Source organism: Triticum urartu, chromosome 2A, assembly GCF_056163025.1.
Source record: "Triticum urartu cultivar PI428250 chromosome 2A, HENAU_Tu73, whole genome shotgun sequence".
NCBI classification, from domain to species: domain Eukaryota; kingdom Viridiplantae; phylum Streptophyta; class Magnoliopsida; order Poales; family Poaceae; genus Triticum; species Triticum urartu.
In genome coordinates, this window is record NC_141874.1 from 762,535,493 (window position 1) to 762,559,473 (window position 23,981).

Here is a 23,981-nt window from a genome sequence, read left to right on the forward strand (position 1 = left end):
CTTAACCGACCAAATCAACTACCACCACCACCCCCCTGCCTTCTCTAGCTAGCCAGGAGCCAACCCCAAGCGCAGTCCAGGGCTTTTCACTCACTTGCAAAAGAGATCGATTAGCTCGGCCCCGGCCTGCCCTCTCTCTAACATGTCACTTTCACTGCAAAAAATCGCCTGGTGGATGTGATCAAGGATGTGCGTGCTTCCAACCGGGTGCTTTTGGGGTTATATAAATAAGACCCCAATCAAGCTTACCAAGCTACCAACCTCATTCTTACTTACGACTACTGCAATCGCAATTGCTCGAGCGCCTCATCTCACTCTCTAAAGCATCAGAGAAACAACAGCACCCCTCTCCTCCAACAACCCAAGCAGCCAGCCAGCTCTTTTCAAGCCAGCTTACATCCTCTACTCGATCGGCTAATTTGGTGAGTCCCCACCCCTATGAACATGATATGGTTCTATTTGTCTATATGCACTGTTGTTAGTTAATTAATTTGTTTGGTCGACGGGCCAGCGGGTTCTGCATGAACAAGCTAGCTAGTCATGAGTCATAGCTGATCGATGTGCCTGGCTATTTTTAGAGAAGTGTGGTACCACCAGCTAGCTACTAGTACTCTCATGAAAAAGTGACCAATTAATTCATGCACCATATTCCTGCTGGTACTACTCATCATAGTACCTATCTTGCTTTGAGTTTGAATTATGGTTGAAATTCGTCTCTTCAACAATAATCCTGCTCGACTCACCTGCTGGTCGTCAGACTACATCAATCATGTTGAGTTGAGCTTGAAATTCGTCCATGCAACACGTGCAAGACTGTACATGCACATATACCTCTAGTCCACCACAAAATTGACCGCAGACCCGATCTTGTCTCTCTAACCGTAGTGTAGGTATGCGTCCAGTAGCAGTAGGCCGGCAGAAAAATGATGGAAAACACATGGAGAGAGGTGTTGGATGATCTACACAGAGAGAGAGAAGAGGGGGGGGGGGGGGGGGGAAGAGAGACTAATCCTGAAGTGCGCTCAAAGGAAGATGGTGGCTTTTGCATTCATGCCCTACACTCTCACAGCTATAGGGCAGCATGCACTGCAAGTCCTTTTCATTCCTCTTTTCTCTTCTATCTTCTTCCATTCCCAGTTTACATTACAAGCTAGACCATGCTACCTTCCATGCCATCATGTTCTTGCAATCAGCCTAGATTACAATTATACTTTGTCCTCAAAAAATGGATCCAGGACATGATTGCACTGCACTTATAGTAGATAGATAGACAGGTTTGGTGTGGAAGCGGATTAGGAGCACTCGGAGTGCTCCACCCCCTATATTCAAAAATAATTTTGTAATTCAAAAAAAATTAAAAATCCCAGAAAAGTTTTTGAATCAAATATGACTAGGTATTGTACTTGTATAAAAAGTTTGGCCAAGGAATGATTCCCGTTGACTTCAGAAAAGAAAAAACAAATTTATGATGACAATATAGCTTGAATAGTACTTGTATCTAGCCTTTTTTGGTAAATCTTTGACCCCAGATACAATAAAAGTCATCCCCTGTTTAATCTTTTCATATTTTGAGGGAAGTTTAATCTTTTTATATGAGTGCAATACTTGGTCATGTTTGATTCCATAAAAAGTTCCAGGATTTTTTTGACTTTTTTGAATTATGAAATTGTTTTTTAATATAGGAGGGTGTAGCACTCGAGAGCTCCTATGCATTTTCGTGTTTGGTGTGGGCTATATAGGCTGCTAGAGCTAGATTATACAGTATAAATAGCAGTTTATGTCAAGTGTCTCTGTGTCCACCTCTCATTTCAGTGTTGCATGAATGCACTTAGCCTTCTTGTTTGGTCAACACGCATCATATATACATGATTGATTGCTCAGTGGACGAGCTAGCGCTATTTTCCTCCTCTGTGCAGATCAGCTGTGGCCTCCATACATGCATGTACTAGTGGTAGTAATTTGAAAGGGCTGTGTGCTTGATTTCAGTTCATAAGAGATCGAGCTAGCTATCGGGCGGCAAGGTAGATGCTAGCCATGGACCAGCACCAGGAGGAGTCTTGTGTTCCCCCAGGGTTCAGGTTCCACCCCACAGAGGAGGAGCTGGTGGGGTACTATCTGGCCAGGAAGGTGGCCGCCCAGAATATTGATCTCGGAATCATCCAGGAGGTCGATCTCTACCGGACCGAGCCATGGGACCTCCAAGGTACTACAAATTCGTCTGAATTTTGGTATAGTTCATTTCCTAGTTTGCACATGGTATTCAGTTGATGCAAGTTGGGTGTTAACAATGGTGGATGGTGCAGAGAAGTGTGGCGGCGGCAGGGGAGGACGGGGAACGCGTCAAGTGGCCGCGGACGAGCAGTCATCGTCGGAGTGGTACTTCTTCAGCTTCAAGGACCGCAAGTATCCAAGCGGCATGCGCACCAACCGCGCCACGGCGGCCGGCTTCTGGAAGGCCACCGGCAGGGACAAGCCGGTGACGTCATCGAGGAGCCGCAGCGTCATTGGCATGAGGAAGACGCTCGTCTTTTACAGGGGCCGCGCCCCCAATGGTAGGAAAACCGACTGGATAATTCACGAGTACCGTCTCCAAACCAGCGAGCACGGCCCCACCCAGGTGAGTAATTCATCAACAAACCTTCTTCTTGATTAGTTGCTCTTTTCTTTAGAGAATTTGATTGACATTGATGATGATGGTGATGACGTAGGAGGAAGGTTGGGTGGTGTGCAGGGCGTTCCAGAAGCCAACCCCGAACCAGAGGCAATCCTACACATTCCCAGCATATGCCACTGCTCTGGGCCTCGGGGGCTACTACGATGCGCGGCCCTGCCTACACGGCCAAGGCGGTAACCTCCATTACCTGCATAGCGCTGCTTCCACTGCCGGAGCTGGCGGCCTTTGCTTCCCCGGCCAGAGTGCCCAGTACTCCTCCGAGGACACGCTGGAGTGCAAGAAGGGCATCTTCAACAACATCCCACAGCTCATCCAGAGCCCGCCGCCAGCGACCGCCTATGCTGGTTGTAGTGAAGCCGGATACGACGTAGTCCAGCCCAAACTAGCAGCGACAGGCATCGACTGGAACTTCCTGGACATCTTGTTTTCAACGTCGCTGCTCCCCGACTCCTCCGCAGCCAGTGCTGCCTCAAACCTTCAGCTTCCCCTACACCAATCATCGCTAATTTATGAGTGACATAATTCGCAGAATGGTTAACGCATGTAACTTTAAACCCCTTAAACGTACAGAGCATCGCTTTGATCTCTAGCTGCTGAGTAGTTCCTCCCGGATTCAGGTAGCATGTCAATCAACACCTTCCATGTAGATTTGCTTCTTACCCCTTGATTTGTTGGTCATGTAAATATGATGGAGGTGAGAGTAACATTCATGAATATTTTTTTATATCTATGAATATTTTTAAAATTCAAAACACGAAAGAAAATTGAAACAAATAAAAAACCAAAAGAAAAGTGAACTTAAAAAACTCAACTAAAAGCACAAAAATAGAATGAAGGGAACAGATTAGTGGCCAGCGAAATTAGCTGAAACTTATCGATACATAGTGAAAGAGCTTGCGATTTAAATCAAGCACTAATGGGATGCAATGAATCGAAGTTAGTGACCACCGCTCCATATGCATACGAACTTAAACCGTATGACCTTATCACAGCACCCTGGCCTAGGTTAAAACCACCAATCAAATGACGGATATAGCCCCACTGAAGCATTCACCGACACCCCAAGACTCTTTTATCCGAGAGATTGATTTTCGAGAATAGGTGTAGAAACATTTCCATGAGCAAGTCTGCTGCCTTGTGGACCAAGCACAATTGGGTGTGCTTCTGATAATGATAGTAATCATACTCGAGATTCTACAATGCACTGCATTGCTCAACAACATTTCCATGCAAATACCAGCGAAGCCCGACTTCAAGAACACGCACCATGTGCTTCATGTCATACACACACTACACATGACATCCTTAAACAAATTGAATATCACAACACAAACTCTAAATGGTGACATGAGAATTCATAACACGTCTCTTATACAAGAGCAAGTAGCTAAGTACAAACAAATGGCTTGAAGGCCGGCCATAACATGGCAGTGGATAACGCATGAATAAAAGAGATGCCAGCCCCGCCATTCCTATTAAAAGACACAACCCGAAACGAGCTAGTTGACCGAGTGACCTAGTAACTAGGAATCACCCACGTGACTAGAATCGACGTAATCGCCCACACAAAACTCATTAGAATTGGAATTGGAATTCCCAATGAACACTTTCATACTTGCAAGACCACTTTCATATTATAATTGGAATTCTCAATGACCACTTTCATACTTGCAAGACCTGTACGTAATTAAAAAGAAAGTAGAATGGCATGAACATGGTCACAAAGTAGCATGTCGCGAAAATAAAGCATCACGAAAGGAGAGTTGCGTTTTGGCACATGGGACCATATGCTCCTGGATATTAAAATGTGTTTTAAACATATTTTAAAATATCACAAAATTCTGACAAAATGATTCTCACGTACATCTCGACATTCTATGTGCATACAAACTCGTTTCCTGGAAAACCGACAAAATTTGTGTCACATGCAAAGAAGACAAAATTTAGTGTTAAGAAGGCTTTTCATGAGACATTTTTTTTTGTCTTTTTAACACAAGGCGTATAAAATGCCGGTTTTTCACAAAACTTGGCGTGCACACATAAAATGTTGAGATGTGCGCGTCAAATTTGTGTTCGAAAATATTTGATATTTTGAAATATAGTTTTCGATGGTAGGAGCATATGCTCCCATGTGCCAAAGTGAATTTCCAATCACGAAAGTATGTCAAGACATGGGTTGAGACAACCCATATACATGGAACAAGTCAAATGCAAATATAGACTTAGGAAATGAAGTACCAATGTTCACAATACAGACACACATTATGTCACATTAAGACTTGGGTTAAATCAACCCAAGCCACCAATTAAATTCCAGCACTTTTGTCAGAATTGGTCTAGAAAGCCCAAATTCCTATGGATTATAAGTTAGAGTTGGCCAACCACAACTAACAAAGTCCAATAGACACCAACGCTCTCATCGTTACTGATGGCAGAGACCCACCAAAGCCAGTGATGACCACAGAGGAACGTGCCACCAATCCATCAGTTGGAATCAAACCCCTACAATCAAAACTCACTTATTACTTAAGAGAGTTCAGCATTAAAATCCCTTAATAAGGGGCTCGTCAACACATTTGGACATGATCCTATCCATATCATTGTACGTTGTTCCATGTGGCTGTACGTTGCCATCAGATGGCTCGCTTGGTTCTAGCAGGGGGGTGTCTCGCTTGGTTCTGGCAGGGGGGAGGGGGTCTTCACGGTGGAGATCAGCTCCTCAGATAGCATCAATTGTTTCACCTCTCTCACAAGATGGCATGTGCTGAGCAGTCATGCGTGCTAGAATACACCATGTTAACGAGCTCATGGCAGTTTGATTCCACTACAATCGGTTGCACGCTCCACTACAGGGCTAGCTGAATTCCTTGCATGCAGGCGCTAAGCACTGCCTTGAGTATCAAGCCATAGTGCCGAAGGGATCGGAGTAATAGTACGCCTACGTAAGGGATCTTACATGACCTATGTAATGGATTAAGTGGTATCTTTTGATTGGATGAAATGAAGGAAAGGGGCCCACCCAGTTGAATTACGGGGGATTTATTGGTTAGGGATGGAAAGTCATGTAGCTATTCGTAGCCCGTTTGTAGGTCTAGCAACTAGGAGAAATAATGATCTTCTCATTGTATTCTCAAAGGGGCATTTTGGGTGGCGCCCATGCCAGCATTACCAAATCGGGGCTAGCCAATTTTTTGCAGCCCCCGGCTCGCCAATGACTTGGCCCAAGAACAAAACGCGCGACCGAAATTTGGCCTAGATCAGAAAAATCGGCTTCCAACCAAACGTGAGCCATTGAGTGAGTCAACGACCACAAAAATGGCTAGGGCTGCTATTGGCTGCGATCCAAACAACCCCTAAGAATCAAACCCGCCCAAGCATCCTACTTTCTGGTGGTGCGAAAAAAAGTCACAGGAGAAGAGAAGAATGTTCCTGTCCGTTCGTCCATAATTTCCGTTAAATAGGTAGATGACATGTCCATTCAGTAGGTAGGTACATAAGGCAGTACTGTGATGCTATCAAATAGTGTATGTGCTACGTACGTACGCTTGCTCCATGTTGATGGGCATTGAGCAGAGAGTGGACAGACTTGAATATATACGCTCGTTACAATTTATTCTGTTGTTTTTCCGAATCGGGTCGAGCCCCGGCCCTATGCATACTGTGCTAAGCTAGTCAGGTGGCGGAGGAGGAGAGGTCCCCATGCGGCGGTGGCGCAGCAAATTCCCCAGGCGGCTGCCGGCGACAAGCAATGTTAGAACTAATCTTGTCATATGTATCTGCATTTGTATTCTTGTTTTGCATGTAGCTAGGTATAGTCATATAGTCAGCTGTACACCGGCAAGATGTTTGTGTGATACATACGTAGACGATAAGTCGTCGGCCGAAGAGCGTGCATGGTGAGATGCTACTGTCGTGCAAGGCAGTGGAGATGCGAAATGCCGAGTGCCGTGTGAAGCGGGCGGACCAGACCTGAAGCTGATGACAAACAAATAGTTACTAGCTTCATGCATGCATAGATATGGAGTTAGTTTTAGATATGGCCTAGTGGTGTGGCTGTTGGAGTGATTCCAGGAATAGGACAAGGCTGGTTAGTGCATGCATAGATTATTGGGGTTAGTTACTTCGTGCATGTAGTTGGGGTAATGGTCAAGTAGTGGCCTGAGTTTTGCATGGCAGGTGTGCCAACCTCCTTTTTATATGTATTGCTTTGAGTAAAGATAACAAGGCCGTGAGGGCCGTGCAAAAGATGTAGTCTCTCGAGTGAACCAAGGAGCTGACCTCTTGGCAAAGCTATTGTGTCTTCTCCTTGGTGTACGTGTGCGTGTGTGTGTGTTGAGTCTTCTCACTATGTGTGTGTTCTTGAGAGAGAGAGAGAGAGAGAGAGAGAGAGAGAGAGAGTTGAGAGGAGAGGAGCGGCGCTGCGAGGAGGTGGCACCAACAAGCGACCCAGGCAACATGACCGCAGAACCAGTCTGCCAGTGCACAAGAAATTTCCGTTCTTTCTCTAAATTTTACTTCACACCAACTCGATACTAGCTTCCAGTCTTGGGCTGTACCGCTGTAACAATGTGAAATTTTACTAACTAATGCCTACTTGATTGTATGGTTTATGATCAATTTTCTTTTGCCCACCCAGCTTAATTTCTTGTAGCTCCGCCATTGCCCATGCATACAGCTTCTAGCTTTTGAATTACCAAATATATATACTACCTGGTCAAGATGGATCATCGATCAGGTCAATAATAAGAAGGGGAAGAGCCTTTCTGTCTACTTTTTTTAGCACTAACAGACAACGACAAGATATTTATCACATTTGCAACATCAGCATGCATGAACGAATTTTATAATTGTATGATGCATACTGTCTGGTGCGTACGTAGGTACCATATATTGATATATAGGATTCTTTTGACCAAACTGAACTGAAATGAGAGAAAGTTTGCGACGTTGTGTGAATCAAATTATATCTCTGTCATCTATCTGAATGGAGATCTTCCAGAAGCTTACTTTGAATTGGTTACAGATATTATATACTAGTACGTTCTGCCAGTCAGTTTGCAGGAACGGAAAGGCAGAACACACAATACTCAATGCAATATATATACTCCTACTAGATTACGAGACCCAAAGTAGAGTCGGATAGATTCGCACAAAGCCGACTCCTGACTAGAAAGTTAGAGACAACCATCAGCATTAGGTAATTGGCCGGTTTCGTTTGGTCTGAGCACCGACCATGTATCTATTAACTTTTGAAGCAGCTTATTTGCTTCCAGAAAGGAAAAGAGAAGCGGACGACGAGAGAAAGAATAACACAATTTGTACGCATCTTCAGTTCTACTAGTCATCAGTCCAAGTCATGCAAATTAAAGGAGAGGACAGAAAGCAACATGCGGTGATAGGTAAATAGGCTAGCTACTCTACGCGCATTTTGGTTGTCGTAGAAACCTAAGAGGGACCCAGTCTAGGAAACAAGCGAAACGACGGTAACACAAGTTGCCGGTCGAGAATGAAATCACATGTGATACAAATGGAGGTCCTGCTTTCGAGCTAGGTTCGTAGGCGTCATCAACATTTACCCCCACTACATTCCTGGTGTTTTGAAAAGGATACATTCATGTAGGAAAGAAGAAGAAGAAGAAGAAGAAGAAGAAGAAGAAAGAAAGAAGAAGAAGAAGATGAAGAAGAAGAAGAAGAAGAAGAAAAGGCAAGATCCGTCCATGGACGAAGATGCTAATTACTGAAGGAAGAGTGACTGGCATTGACGAGTGCATGTGTAAGCGTGCACATATATCATTGCTAATTCAGAGACAAACAAAAAAGATCCTAGATAGTATAGCTTAATTAGCTTGATCTTCCTCGAGCGAGTGAGAGAAGCATGTGTTGTCATGGCATCATCCCTTCTTCAACTCGTACAACTATCTTAATTAACCTCCTTGGTAGCGATGGGTGCATGCACTGTACTACTATAAATAAACAAGCGAGGACTCAATTATTAATCAACGTGCAACTATGTCACGCCGATTGATGGATAGATGGACCACAGCCTTGTACCCCGAATACTATACCAGACGCGCTAATTCACATCATCTTTAACTACAATGAAAGTGATATGGCACAAAAATAAAAATTATATTGTTGGGCACTTATCAAAAAGGTTACTAAACAATAAAAGTAACTGAGTACAACAGGATGGAGGGAGTGAGTAGAGGGTAGGGTGTTTTGGTGACAGAGCTCCATTGAGGCTGAATTTTTAAAAAAAAAATCAAACTTTTTAGTTAAAAAAACTGGAAAAATATACACGTATGTAAGGATGTAATGTATAGTGTTTTTCAGAATTTACGGAAACGTAAAAGTTTGATTTTTTTTTCTTCAAAATTTGGCCTCTATGGAACTCGTCCTCCATTCAAAAAATTCGGTGCGTAGAATCCTATATCTTTAGTACTCTATTTTCCGAAAAGAAAACACTAAGAGTAGAAATGTGATCTTCGCTTAAATCCCCTTGCACCCTCCCGACTGTTTATCATCCTATATCGTACTCACGCGTACAGGACAGGACAACAATCAACTCACGCATCCGTCCACTAGCGGAAAAAGATAGCTAGCTAGGGACATGAAAAGAAAAGGAGACCACGCACTGTTATAAAGCGATCGATCTTCGGTGACCACCAGCACGCGTTTCATGTTGAAATTCTCGCTCGTTCGACTTCGTGTATACTCCTAGATCAGAATATTGGGTGGGGTGTCTTCTTGTCACTTACGTTCCTATTTCCCATTTTTCCAGCGAATTAATCTGTAGATGGCCCGTCGATTCAGTACGTGAATGCTGCATTAATTTTTGGCGTGATGCTGCACGCATGCAGGCAGGTTGGTGAAGTGGCACAAATATTACTGGTAGTTTTAGGGAAAGTGGGACCGATATTTATTTATTTTGACGGAAAGTGGCACAAATATTTTATTCTGCACACGGGCAGTAGTCTGGTCACGATCTTGCATGCAAAAGGTAACCAACCCAAAGAAAATGCTACCATGTCACATGATTTGTCTGAGTTAAACTCGTCGTCATGCAAATCTTCTAGAAGAATTGAGCTTGGTATATACTATCATAAAGATCTTCGTGAAGCATTCAGAAGTGTCTGTTTTATGAATGGAAAGCTGAACGTGCATTGTTCATCTTCCAAGTGGACCCTCAAAGGGATTGTATATGTCCGACCAAGGTGTTTGGACCGTTTTAGCCATTTAACTGGGTCCAAATGTCTGCAGACCAACCCGCTGCCCGCATGTCTAATTTTCGGTAAACTGGCCCCAGACTCGGAGGGACATTGGCGGTAGTTCGGACATCTACATTTATATTTTGTCATGACAATAGTATAGTACTACCGAGTTACTAACTGGGGCGGAGCAAGAAATCAAACAAGAGAAGAGGGTGGAGACATGGATGACAAAAACAATACTACTAGCTAGCTAGGGATGACTTGGTCCTTGAGAGCAAAATTTGTAAGGTATAGATTAGCTTAGCCATTTACACTTTGTGTAGCTTGGATTGGATTAAAAGTTGTCTCTTTCATCCTTAATTCACACTTCTCCAGTGAATTAAAAATTTAAATGACACCTCCATTCGGTAGTATATACACGGATCTGTATGTGCGGCAGTACTACAATGCTACCAAACTGATCAATGAGAGTAATCAGACACTCGTACCACTACAATATACCGTACTGGCAAGAGGCGCGGAACGTGCATTTCTTCAACGCACACGTTGTGCGTTGTGAAGCAGCATGCATCATGCATGCATGCATGAACGCAAATGCTGGTCTCACGTCGTCTGGTGCAGTGGTACGGACATTTTATTATGCAGAGGGGCAGTAGTCTTGTCATTTACGTAATCGTTGGAGGATCGCTACAAAATCGCACCAACCACTCTTTCGCAGGAGTAGTATACATAATACTAGACTAAAATATTAGTTCTCCATAGAAAAAATAATATCGTTAAAAATCATGTTCAAATAAGAATCCAACGCTATAATATTTGATGACATGCATTAATATTTTGTTAACTAAATATATGATAAAATTTTGACATAAAATACGGAGGGGGCCAATAAAACAGGACGGATGTAGTACACTGCAAAAGAAAAACGCAAGCAAGCGTGCAAACAAAAAGAAGAGGAGACGATGCCCCAAAAGGCAGACGATCAAGCACAAAAAGAAAAGAAATGAAGTTTGATTGGACCCCTCTGTTGTCCGGCCAGTCATCAATGTGAGACTAGTCTTCTTGCAACTAAAGGAGAATGATGGATCTAGGACAAAAAGCAGCAAATAAAGGCAGATGATCAATAGAATACGTTCTCAGACGTGCGTTTTGTCGTGGAAGCTCGAAGCCAGGATTATCAACTGTGCAACAATGGCGGACGGAGATCTTCCAAGATCAGAAAAAGACAGAAAGACAGAAAGAAGTTCTGCTGGATTCATCTTTGACTAGTGACCAAGCTAGTCGGACATATGTGGTGCCCTTGCCGTCCATTGTCGCTCTCGCGTCTCGCGATGAAGTAACGTCTGGTGCAACAAAAACAGCAACGTCCTCCAAGTAGCAGCTACGATTCGTTCTTTCCTTCTCTAGACAAAGAGAAGACCAGAACAAATTAGAAGCCGGGCAAGAATAAATTAGGATGCGAGGGTGACTCGCATTGATCAGTGCACGCGTATGCATTGCAGCAAACCGATGAAACCCGGCAGTAGATTTCTTATCTTGCTTGGCAGTGATGGGTGCACCACAATGGAGGCGAAGGAGAAGAAGGAGATGAAGTATGTCTCCCCTCCTCTCGCCAATCTAGACTGTTCCCGGAATGCCCGGTAAGGACTTGCGTGCCAATTGCCATCGTCGCTTTAAATCAATTATTTAGCCTCCATCGTTTCCTTAGAGAGTGACACAGAAGATATCTATGAATGAATATGTTGTGCATAGGACGCTTTACCATGCGGCGCTTGTACGATGCTAATATGGAGCCTGCAGAACGGTAAATTGCAGATGCCATGCACCAACTTGTGGGGTTACATCTAGTATATACAGAACCAGACAAGTTTTTCTCTAGTTTTCTCACTCACTCTCAGTGATGGCCTGAATATCTTGTCCGTGCCTTGGTGATTCAATGTTGAATTCTTGATTGATTTCTCATTAATAAAAGAAATTTTGGTTGTTCTCTCAGTAATTCGTTTACAAAACAATTATATTAGTCTTATTCAATCGAAGGATCCATCCACCCCGAAGAGGATAGCCATGGAGCGAAGGACAGGCTGTACCGTGTCATCACCACGTACACGCTCCGTGTTGAATCTGTTAGTCCTGGACTGAAATTAAAACAGAAAAACGATACTACCAGACTCGTGTCCACATCCTATACCACCATTCTGCGCTAGGTTTGGCTCAAAGCTTTTTTCAGTCTTTTTCTTGATCTACATCAACCTGTGGAAACGTATACGCGTACACACTTATCCTGACATGTGTGGAGTTACTGTGCGTCCGTACACTCTGCTCGACCAAAATTAATCTTCTGAGTGACACTGTACGTGGAGCTAGCTATTGTCTGCGTACGTATTCATATGTACGTGATCTGGACCGTGCATGCCCACCCGCAGCTATCACCATCAATCTTCCACGAATCCAGTGTTGCTCTGCTCAATTAATATTTACGTGTAACATGTCTCTTTTTATATATCAGTATGTCTAGCTAGCTCCACGAATCCAGTGTTGCTCTGCTCAATTCATATGTAGGATGGAAGCAACACTGTGGAGAAACATACACACAGCTTTCAGTGGTACGTACACTTTGCACCCTTGTCTGCCATCTTTGGATTTCTATTAGCCCTAATTAATTAATCTAAGCGATTTGTTTATTTTGTTTCGCTTTTTCCGAGAAGTATACTTTGCAGCATTTTTCAATTGAGACCGCCAATTGGTGAAGTGCATGAGAAAAAAAATCATGTCAATTTCAAATCCAATGGCTGACGTGTTTCTTCTTCATCCCGCAAAAATCTTCCTCCTTTGACTGATCCACCGCCAGCTAGGACGCCTGCTGCCGCCATCCACGGCCGGGGACGCCTCACATCACCTATGACTAGTTAGAGCAAATCAATTAGCTTCCTGCTATATGTAGACGACCTGCACAAGAACTCGCAAGAGGAAAAACTACAGAAGAAGATATTCAACGATGGCTCAATCGCTCTCCTTCCTATTCTTTGCTTTATATAGGGGTTTACAATGAATTCACGTCCAACATGGCACACGTACTTGCCCAACATGACGTGACCCTGATAAGCAGGTTTAAACTCTCCTATCTCTTTATCTGATCGATTCCTAGACACACACGATACTTCCGAAACTGTTTTATACTTCAACAGTTCGGTTACAACCAGACTCCTAACACAATGTGCTTACTCCTAACATGACTCCCTCCCACTTGGGTGCCACTGTTGCGACATCCCAGGCTATGGGTCATTCCCATCCTGGGCCTCGCCGGCGTCCCTGCGCCTTGCTGCACTCGCCCCGTTTTCACCGTCTTCGGGCCCAGTGCTACGTGGAAAATCGACTGAATGAAATCGCAACTTCAGTTACCTGACAAACTGCAAAACCTTTGTTAATTTATTCATCAAATACTACTCTCTTCTAGTGGTGCCCATTGATTAACTAATCAGATAGGCTGGAACTTTTTCAAGTCACTGGAATACGTAATTTGCAACATATGTTGTATGGATCCGTCTAATCTATGCATAAGATACAAAGCATGCAGTGACATGTTCTGATCAATAGAACGAAATGGGCGGCCAGGGGGATGCATATGCCATGATGTGCACAATCGTCACAAGTAAATCCGAGATTGAGTAGAAGCATTGCATTCACCAAGCCAGACAGCGACAACTCACAACTTCTACCATCATGTATACGGTATAGTACAGCGCATACATAGTATTTCTAGTGCTGAATAAAGACAGCGGGACATGACCTCTAAAAAGAAAAGATAGTGGGACAAGGATGTAAATGCAATGATTGGCTGCACACTGCCCGAGGATGATTCGCTCGCCGGTGGCAGGCCCAACAGTAAGTCCCTCCGATTTTCCACAAGGAATCAATATGTGTATATCCTCATTTCCTCATTGTATCTGCACCAAGATCAATGTGAGCTTGAGATAGGCCTAGGCTAACGTGTGTTGCAAGCAGCAGGAAGATAGTAAGTCATTCTTGCACACCAATATAACGGCGGCCGTAAAGCTAGCTAGCTACTTGATCAGCTGAAAGGGACTGATGACTGATGCAGAGCGACAGACAACCGAAATATGCTACTGCATGGATTTGTGAGTGGGGGTGGTCGCTAATTAGCTAACTTAAAGACCATGACTCTTCTCCTTCTTCTTCTTAGCCGACCAAATCGACAGCCACCACCACCCTTGGCTAGCCGTGTATCCACCCCCACGCGCAATCCAGGGCTTTTCACTAGAAGAGATCGATTATCCCGGCTCCGACCTGCCCTCTCTCACTAACCTGTTACTGTCAGTGCAAAAAATCGACTAGTGGATGTGATCAGCCAGGGATATGCGTGCTTTCTGGGTTATATAAATAGGGCTCCAATCAGGCTTCCCTGGCTACCAACCTCATTCTTACTTACTAGTACTGCAATTGCAATTGAGCGCCTCACAAGAACTACCGTCTGGTGATCCTCTGCAGCTACCTCGATCGTTTCCCAGCTGCTTAGTTGCATCTTCTTCTTCATCTTCTCCACGGTTTGGTGAGTCCCCACACTATGATTAATATGGTTTTATTTGTATATACTCCTAGTCCTATGTACTTTGCATGCCATTATTTTGTTTGGTCGAGGACAAACAGCGAGTTCTGTACACGACGCTAGCTATTCATGAGTCTCGATGAGCCTGGCTACTTTTAGTGCAGTGTGGTGTGGTACCAGCAGCTAGCCAGTACGTACTTCCATGTATAGCTAGCATATGCTACTATACCGGTAGAGAAGGGGACAATATGCACTTGCATGCTAAAGTGACCACCATATTCCTGCTGGTACTCCTCATAGACTTATGCTGGTACGTACTCCGTGTTGAGTTTGAATTGTGGTTGAAATTCGTCTGTGCAACCATTGTCCTGCTCGATGGATCGATGTACTTCCGAAACCATATTCCTCTGCTGGTACTTAATTATATACATCGATGCAGTTGAGCCGAGCCTGAAATTCGTCTCTGCGAGACCCGTACGTAGAAACCTGTAGTACAGTCGTCTAGTCCACCACAAAATTGACCAGAGACCCAATTTTGTGTCTCTAACCGTTGTGTAGGTAGGTGTCCAGTACCAGTAGGCCGGCGCAGAAAAATGATGGAAACTACAGGGAGAGAGGTGGTGGTGGATGTGTAGAGGGGAGACTAATCCTGAAGTGCACTCAAAGAAACATGCTGGCTTTGCATTCATGCCCCTAAAACCTTCACTCTCACAGCACAGCTATAGGCAGCATCCACTGCAGGTCCTTTTCATTCCTCTTTTCTCTTCTATCTTCTTCCATTCCCACTTTACATTACAAGCTAGACCACACTGCGCGCATAAATCCATGCCATCAAGTGCTTGCAATCAGCCTAGATTACAATTGTACTTTGTCCTCAGAAAATAGATGGACAGATTTGATGTGGGCTATATAGACTGCTAGGGCTAGATTACAATATAAATAGCAAGCCGTTTGAACGTGTGCTCTGCTTTCTTCTGCTTGCTGTCAAGTGTCGGTGGGTGACCACCTCTCATTGCAGTGTTGCACGAGTGCAGCTAGCTGCCATGATGAATCTCTAGATCTCTAGCTATCCTTCACTACACCACAACACTGATGTAAGGACAGAAAAACTGCCATGAGAAAGCTCTTTAAAGGGCAGATAAACTGCCAGGACAATGGTTCTTCCGGCAGATAGAACCGCCACGAGAACGGCTGCCAGGGATTACTTGTCCTGGCAGATAAACTTCTCCCGGCAGATTTTCTGCCCTAGCCCATCTATTTGCCGGCAGTTTAACTGCCAGCACAAATAGGTTGGCCTGGCAGATAATATGCCATCCTGTTTTGTTTCAAAAACAATCTGGCTGTTCTGGGCAACATATCCCCGATTTAGAATCCAATCACAATATGCCCAGGCATCATACATCATTTCACTCAAGGTTCAATTGCAGACCTCAAACACATTAAGACTAAAAATTCAAGATCTCAACATCCATAGATGTGTTCAGTAACAACCAGCCACGTTGGTAAACATAATTTACATCAGATAATAAGATGTTATGTCTTCAAACTAAGCTACACTAACAGTATGAGCTTGACTTACGGCTACAACTATGTCTAGGAAACAATGGCAGGTTCACACTTTTGTATATTTCTGCTCAGCCGTTTGTTGAATGGCATTGCCATATTCATGAGATGTTCTGAATACCAGACTCGCCGCCATCATGTGAAGCTGCATTATTCAAACAGGGCCACGTGTCTCCAGCAGAAGAGTCATCAAACTTGTACTGCTTGAAAGACCACAGACAAGCCTCACCCCACTTGATCGTGTTGTCACTGAACATAAGAATCACCATGTAGACATCCTAGTTGACTTGTACAACTACGTGTTGACCGGAAGATCTTCCAGTGTGATGCCAACTTGAACAGATAAGATGGTACAAATGAAGAAACAACTTAGCCTGTGTTTGACAGTAAAGTATTGCAAAAACCAAAGTATCAAAAAACTATAGTAATTTAGCTAGTAGGCATGAATACCGTGGTATTGACATATCAGAGTATTTTAAAGTATTAATACATAGAAGCCGTTTGACACAGCATTGTAAAATTAGTTGTACTAGCTGCGAAATGTCTGTTTTTCTAGCGGAGCTAGCCGTTGCATGTAGCGACTGGCCAAAGAACATCCATGCACACGGCTATAGAGCAGCACATTTTTCTAGCTAGCTAGCCAGCTGGCCAGTCCTTACCATCCGCATGCATAACAGCCGAAGCTTGCATAAACTCAACTCCACTGAACAGCCATGCTCAAGGCTTGTGGTTATCAAAAAGGACACTCGGTCAGGGGGGCAGGGCGTGGGAGCAAGGCGAGTTTTCTTGGAGAGCGAGGCGAGCTGCTGAGAATAGAGGGGGAGAGGATAACAGGGTGCCATGCCCGTTCTTTTCGGCTGCTCTGTTTTTTAAAAAGAGGCCCAGGGCTCTTTTTTTAATATAGAGGTAAAACCATGATTTACCAAATACTGTAGTATTAAAACCACAATTTTAAGGGAAACCAAACACCTCATTGTAAATAAAACTATGGTAATCTCAAAAACTGTAGTATTTCTCAAAACAGAAGATGTTGGATCTCTAGGGAAAATAGTAAGGGGTGCGACGCTGACCTGCACTACATGTGGCGAGGATGAAGAAGGGTTTACTCTTTGGATGGGTAGCAGAAGTGTTGCGTCGCTACAGAGCTGCTAGTTGTGCTCTGCTCTACGGACGATGCAGACGGGTTTGCAGCGAGCAGAGGAAGTCGCATTGTGCTCTGCCCCGTGGATTGCAGAAGATTCCTCTCTATTACCCCCCTCTCTCTCTTCATGTGTTCAATTCCTCCTTCTAACTCCTTTATCTACGTGCATAGATCAAACGAGGAAAGCAACGGAAAGCTGGAATAACTGTGAGCAAGATCAAACTCTGTTAGGTGAGTAACTGAGTATTACAACCACAATGTTTTTTCCATATCAATGGACTCTATGCAGGCTTGAGTATCTTTTTATTTGCATTATCTTCTTACTTAGAGTGAAACAGGTTAATGAATATCATCAATTGTTAGCTCATAAATTTTTTTCCATGATCTACAATGGGATGGCCTCTTTCCAAAAAATGTGACTACAATCTAACTCATTTGTTCAGAGTTCATGAAGTTTCAGATACCAGAAAGAATGTTCAATTGCATATACAGCTGGTTGGAAATCTGTAATACCTGGTGATTGGTATGTGTACATCAATAGTGTCTCTACTCCAAATTCATCAGTTTGAAAATCGCAGGCGAACATGTAATGGTAGAGGCTGCATTGCTCGTGGCCTCGTTCAACAATTAATAGTAAAGCTCTGTTTCCTTCACAATGTCAAACGTGGCCGCAAAGCTGCACAGTTAGTTTCTATCTATCTATCTATCTGCATATTTCATTTTAGGATCTTTGCGACTGAAGGATCAAAATAAGACGAGGAACATGATTGGTAGATTAGATTGAAACAACAACAGAATCATTGCAGATTGAGAGAAAAATCCAAAACAATCCTAACAAGTTCATGCACAAGTCTGTCTAGAAGAAGGATGGGTGAAAAACATCAACACAGATGGTTTGCACTGGCTATCACAAGATCTCGTGTTAAAAAGCATCTCCCTTTTTTGAGATAAAAACATCTTTTGTAATTTCCAAGTGTACAAGGTCCATCTCCCAATAGAAGAAAATAAAATAAAAGGGAGCACCTATTTAACATGGGTCTGGAAAAAATTCTAGGACGTTCAGTCACCGTCCGACGGCAAACGTGCAAGCGACACTATTCTTCTTCTTCCTCTATTACTTCTTCCTCCCGCGCACTCTCCCGGTCGGCAGGCACTGCCATGTGCCACCCAATCTCCCCTCAACCTCCACTCACTATTGTGCTTGCCACCGCCGCGGAGTGGAGCGGATGATATAAGATGTGCTTATTACCAAACATAGGAGACACTAATGTGCAGAACAAAAAACAATTAACATTAACCATAACTTCTGATGAAACAGACAACTACAAAGCGTGTTGTAACCCATTTACATGTCAGACTGGAAATGTGATGAGCTTCTAGACGTTTTTTTCTCTCAAACATGAGCTCGTAGAAGATGTTAATCTAGTGTTCATGTAAGGAGATTGATTACTAGATTAATTCACATGCTAATTCTGTGATTTTTCATTTATAGTGACCAAAAGAACTACCTCAGTTACACAAATGAACCAAGCAATTCTGGTGGCAATCAATTCTACTTGATTTTTTCTGACAGAAATGTGGTATAAATTAACTTAATCTTGTGCTTACATCAACTTGAAGGTGTATCGTCCACTGAGAAATTAGTCGGTCTGTGCAGTCCATAAATTATACTACTAATGCAAGAGAACATTGTATATCTAAAACTGTATCTGTAAAGTCCAAATGCAAGGAAATAACATAGGACCGAACACTAACCAGTGAAGGTTTTAGTGGCTAGAATACATCTTGAGGTCCACTTTTCATGAGGTAAGGGGCGCATCCATACTCATCCACTTTCCTTGTGCTGCACCCTGTTCCATCTTTGTATCTCACCACTATATAATCAGATAAGAGGATAAATTCTTGGGAGGTCTAAAAAGGCCCAAAGCAGGCAACAATCAGTAGCGACAGTAGCATCTTAGATTGCTGCAAAAAAAGTTGCATCTCAGATTGAGCCTCAATCAATGCCAGCTATAGATAGCGCATATGAAGAAGTCCACATCTCCAACAGGGATTGGCCATGGAGCTAAAGCAGCCAGAAGGGCTGATGAGGCAGAAGCATGCGGTGGAAGAAGGGGAAGGAAGGAACAGACCTGCGAGGTGGGACGGCAGAAAGAGTGGTGGCGACCGGCTCACTACTAGGAAAAGGCCTACTAATGGTGCACCAGTTTTGCCTACTACTGGTGCATCACTGGTGCGCCATTAGTAGCACGCCACTAGTAATTTTTACTAATGGCACACCACTGGTGCGCCATTAGTATCTGGTATACTAATGGCGCACCATCCAGTGCGCCATTAGTATATAACACCATGCGCCATTAGTGTGCCTCCCATGAGCCATATTTAACCATGTGCTTTGGCACACTAATGGCGCACTGCGGATAGATGCGCCATTAGTATACTTGGCATACTAATGGCGCACTCTGTCTTGATGCGCCATTAGTATGAATATTAGTTTTTTTTTACTTTTCTGATTTTTGCACATGTTACAAAATATATTATTTGACAGAATATAGACAGTAGCACACAGCAACAGCAGATTCATCGAATACAATAGATGATTAGTCTCCGAATACAATTCATCATATTAATCTCCGAATTCAATAGACCGAACAAAGATAAAACATTACAAGTCTCGAGACCGCGAGTATCGAGTTTGTTGGAAGTAATACTAATCCTAACAAGTCCTACTAATCATCATCATACAACTTCTACTCGTTATTCATAACAAGTCATACGATCATCATCTTGATAGTCATCGAACCAACCCTACTTAATTGTTCTTAGCACATGATCATCAGTATTAGGCAGGACCTAAATACCCTATTTAAGCTAAAATAGTATAAAACAATATAGACCCTGACTCTCCATTATGGAGAATGGAGAACATACTGTCTCCAATTCTTGCGCTTCACTATTCACTACGAATATTCACTACGAATATTCAGAAACAACACAGATTTCAGGCTAAGTCTTGTGGATGTACAAATATCATAAAATGTGGATATTGTAGAGCTTTTAGAAACAACACAGAATTCCTAACACTTTAGATACTGTGAGCTAAACATTAATGTCATTTATGTCTTGAATCAAACTTAAAACGAATCATGTTGATATGTGTCCACAAGATTCTGAAACCCAGAAAGCAGCAAGAGAAAGAATTTTCTACAAATATTGAGCGTGCTACCCTTTCTCTTAATGAAATCAGTAGAGCGCATGTCTGCCTTTGTCCCAAAAATAGAGTAAACAAACTAGTTGAAAAAGTTATCTTCTCACCATAAAAATCAGTACAGTTGAAGGCTAGCACCCTCGGATACTCTATAACAGTACTAACTAATAATGGATCTGCAGAAGGGCAGTAATAAGTATTAGCAAGCAGGATGCTAAATTTCCATCTTCATTGCTATATATCAAGAACCCCAGATCACATAGGTGAATTAACATAAGATAGAACCCTGTGACGAATCACAAAGACCGCAATGACGTCAACACGAAAGCTTATGACCATCGCTGGAAACAAAGTCTTGTAGACTTGTAGTAACAAGTAACTTACTTAGTCCGATAATTACCAACTCCTGACAGTTTCAGACTACAACAGTTTCAGTTAACTGTTTTTTAAACTACAACAATTTCAGTGAACTTTTCCTCGGACTATAACATGTCATGCATAGATTGAATTTTAAACTTTCTTGCAATATAAGCTTGCCGTACACTTTATATTTCGATCAGGAGCCAAGCTCTAAAATTGAATTTTTAACTGAATTTTTATGACTGCATCTGTTTCATTTTCAGTTTCAGATAAAGTTTATATTCAGATCAGGAGACTAACTTTTAAACTGACTTTATATTCAGTTTCAGGTAAGGACATCAGAGAATCTACAGCGAGGGGCGGCCGGCGCGGTGAGCACGAGCCCGCATGCACAAACGGTGACTAAACAAGGAGAAAAACAGGGGAATCGATGGAGACGCTCACCGCGGAGCTAGGGAAGGAGACGGCGAGGCCGAGGGTGGTCGAGGCAGCGCGAATCGACGCCGAGAAGTAGTGGTCGGTGATGAGGAAGAAGAGGTCGATGCGCTCGATCCTTGATGACCCGGCTCCAATCCGTGGACGTAGGCGATGAAGGTGATGATGGTGTTGCTCCTGGCGCAGCTCCTAGGCACGACGACGGAGGACGGGGCGGTCGGTGGCCGCGGTGACGCGCGGCGGCGGCGCTCGGGGTTGAGGGAAGGAGCGGGGCAGGCCGTCAGCGGCGAGGACCGAGAGGGCGATTGAGGAGTGGAGGGAAGGAGCGGGGCAGGCCGTCGGCGGCGAGGACCGAGACGACGAGGCGGGGCGCGGGGGTCGTCAGGCGACTAGGGGGGTATGAATCTGGCGAGGGGGGAGTGAATCTGGCGAGCGGGAGGGACGAAGGGATCGGGCGACTAGGGGGGAAGATTACTAATGGCGCACCCCCTGGCGGTGCGCCATTAGTATGTTTTTTTATAGCAATGGCGCACCCCCGAGACGGTGCGCCATTAGTATTCTTTTTTTAGATAGCAATGGCGCACCAGCCAACCGTGCGCCATAAGTAAGATTTTTTTATTATTATTTTGTTGCATCTAATAATTTAATAGAAAATTAATATGAATATGAATATGAAAATGAATATGAAACAGTAATAATTTTTTATAAAAACAGTAATATTTTTTTAAAAATATCATCAAATTTGTTATTTGAAAATATTTATGAATCGAAAAAATATAATCAAATTTATTATTTGAAAATATCATAAAATTTGTTATTTGAAAATATAAACAAATTTGTTTTTTTGGATTTTTAGTTGCATTCATTTGTGACGGTGGAGCGGGGGAGGGTGCGGGGGGTCGGCGGCGGCGGTGGAGCGGGGGAGGGTGCGGGGGGTCGTCGGCGGCGGTGGAGTGGGGGAGGGTGCGGTGGGTCGTCGGCGGCGGTGGAGCGGGGGAGGGTGCGGGGGGTCGTCGGCGGCGGCATGGGTCGGGGCAGCGGGGGGAATTAGCTAGGGGGGCGAGGGAGAGGGATGAAGGGGATCTTGCGAGAGGGAGGGAATTAGCTAGGGGGAATCTTACTAATGGCGCACCTGCAGTTGGTGCGCCATTAGTAATCTTTTTTTTATATAGCAATGACGCACCAGGCAGAGATGCGCCAGTAGTAATCTTTTTTTTACATAGCAATGGCGCACCAGGCAGAGGTGCGCCATTAGTAATCTTTTTTTATATATAGCAATGGCGCACCGGCCAGAGGTGTGCCATAAGTAAAAAAAAATTTGTTCATGTAATAATTTTTTAGAAAATGAATAGGAATATGAAACAGTAATATTTTTTTATAAAAACAGTAATAATTGTTGTTTAACAACAATTGTAGTGTACACTTTTTTATTATTATTATTTTAAAAATGAAGAGGGGAGAGGAGGCGCGGGTGGGATCGAGATCGAGATGGAGGGGGAATCGAGATCGAGATGGAGGGGGATCGAGATCGAGTGTCCTCATGAATATTCAATATTTTATCATATTGAATATGAAAAAATATCATCAAATTTGAAAAAATATTCATGAATTCAAAAAGTGACCATGAAATTTAAAAGTATTCATGATATCAAAAAGTGCCCATGAAATTTAAAAATATTCATGATATCAAAATATATACTAATGGCGCACTTCTACAGGGTGCGCCATTAGTAGTTTAAACTAGTAATGACGCACTGTGAGGCGGTGCGCCATTAGTAGTTTTGAAAAAAAAGAATAAAAAAATTCAGTACTGGCACACTCCATGTCTGGTGCGCCATTACAAGTTAGAACTAGTAATGGTGCACTTTGGTAGGATGCACCATTAGTATGTACGTAAAAATGAAAAAAAAATTATCACTAGTGGCGCACCTGTTTTCTGGTGCGCCATTAGTGTCTTCCACACTAATGGCACATCACCAACTGGTGCGCCATTAGTATATAGTAGTGGCGCACTACTTCCCTGGTGCGCCATTAGTGTCAATCCTATCTATAGCCCTTTTCCTAGTAGTGGCTCGCTGCTCGGGTGAAGCTTGCGGGGAGGACGCCTGCTTGAGATAGGAATCTCGCGATGTAGCGATGGAAGGCGTTCGGCGGAGGAGGGTGGTCGGCAGTGGAGTGGCTCGGCGACGGGGCCAGTCGGTGCCCGTGGTGCTCCATGTCCGTTGGGTGCTCGGCGGCGGTGATTGGGGCGGCGTCGGCAGTGAACGGAGCGAAGGACGGTCTGCGGCGCTGGGGTAGTTGGGAGAGGCGACGAGGGCGCGGTGGGTGAGAGGCGACGGCGGCAGTGGTCGGTGGCGATGGATGGTTGGGGGCAGCGGTGGTGGTGCGGTGCTCGTGGCGGCGGTAGGTGCGGTCTGGTGTAGGGCACGGCGAGATTTGGGGGTGAATTTGGATTGGGCCGATTTGGGGGATTGGGGCGCGTCTTGTGCCAAAATTTTAGTCTCTCGCGCCTATTTTCCATCGCTAGCGCGGGCTTGGGCCCAGTACAATTTTGGACTTGCGCTAAAGACACTTCCCGGCACAAAACATGCTGTGGTTTACATGTCCCGCAGAAAACGGCCCCTAGAATTTTACCGGCAGTCTGTGTACCCTTGTTCCACAAGTTCTACCGGCAGTTTCTGCGCCCCGAAGTATTTCTCCCGGCAGTAACAAATGTCCCGGCAAATATTTTGCCCTTGTTCACGTATTTCTCCCGACAGTTAATTGCCCCCAATCAAGGGTTGTGGTGTAGTGCTTATAGATCTTCTTCTCCATCTTCTTGTTTG

At 43.9% G+C, this 23,981-nt stretch overlaps 1 protein-coding gene across 1 annotated transcript; it reads left to right on the forward strand.

Moving 5' to 3' along the window:
• The first annotated feature begins 225 nt into the window (after positions 1-225).
• Positions 226-3,395, forward strand: LOC147988006 (NAC domain-containing protein 105-like). Its single transcript, XM_087545588.1, has 4 exons — positions 226-422; positions 1,987-2,203; positions 2,304-2,617; positions 2,709-3,395. Exons 2-4 carry the CDS (start codon positions 2,026-2,028, stop codon positions 3,189-3,191), a joined length of 975 nt encoding a protein of 324 aa, XP_087401714.1. The 5' UTR covers positions 226-422; positions 1,987-2,025; the 3' UTR covers positions 3,192-3,395.
• The last annotated feature ends 20,586 nt before the right edge of the window (positions 3,396-23,981 follow it).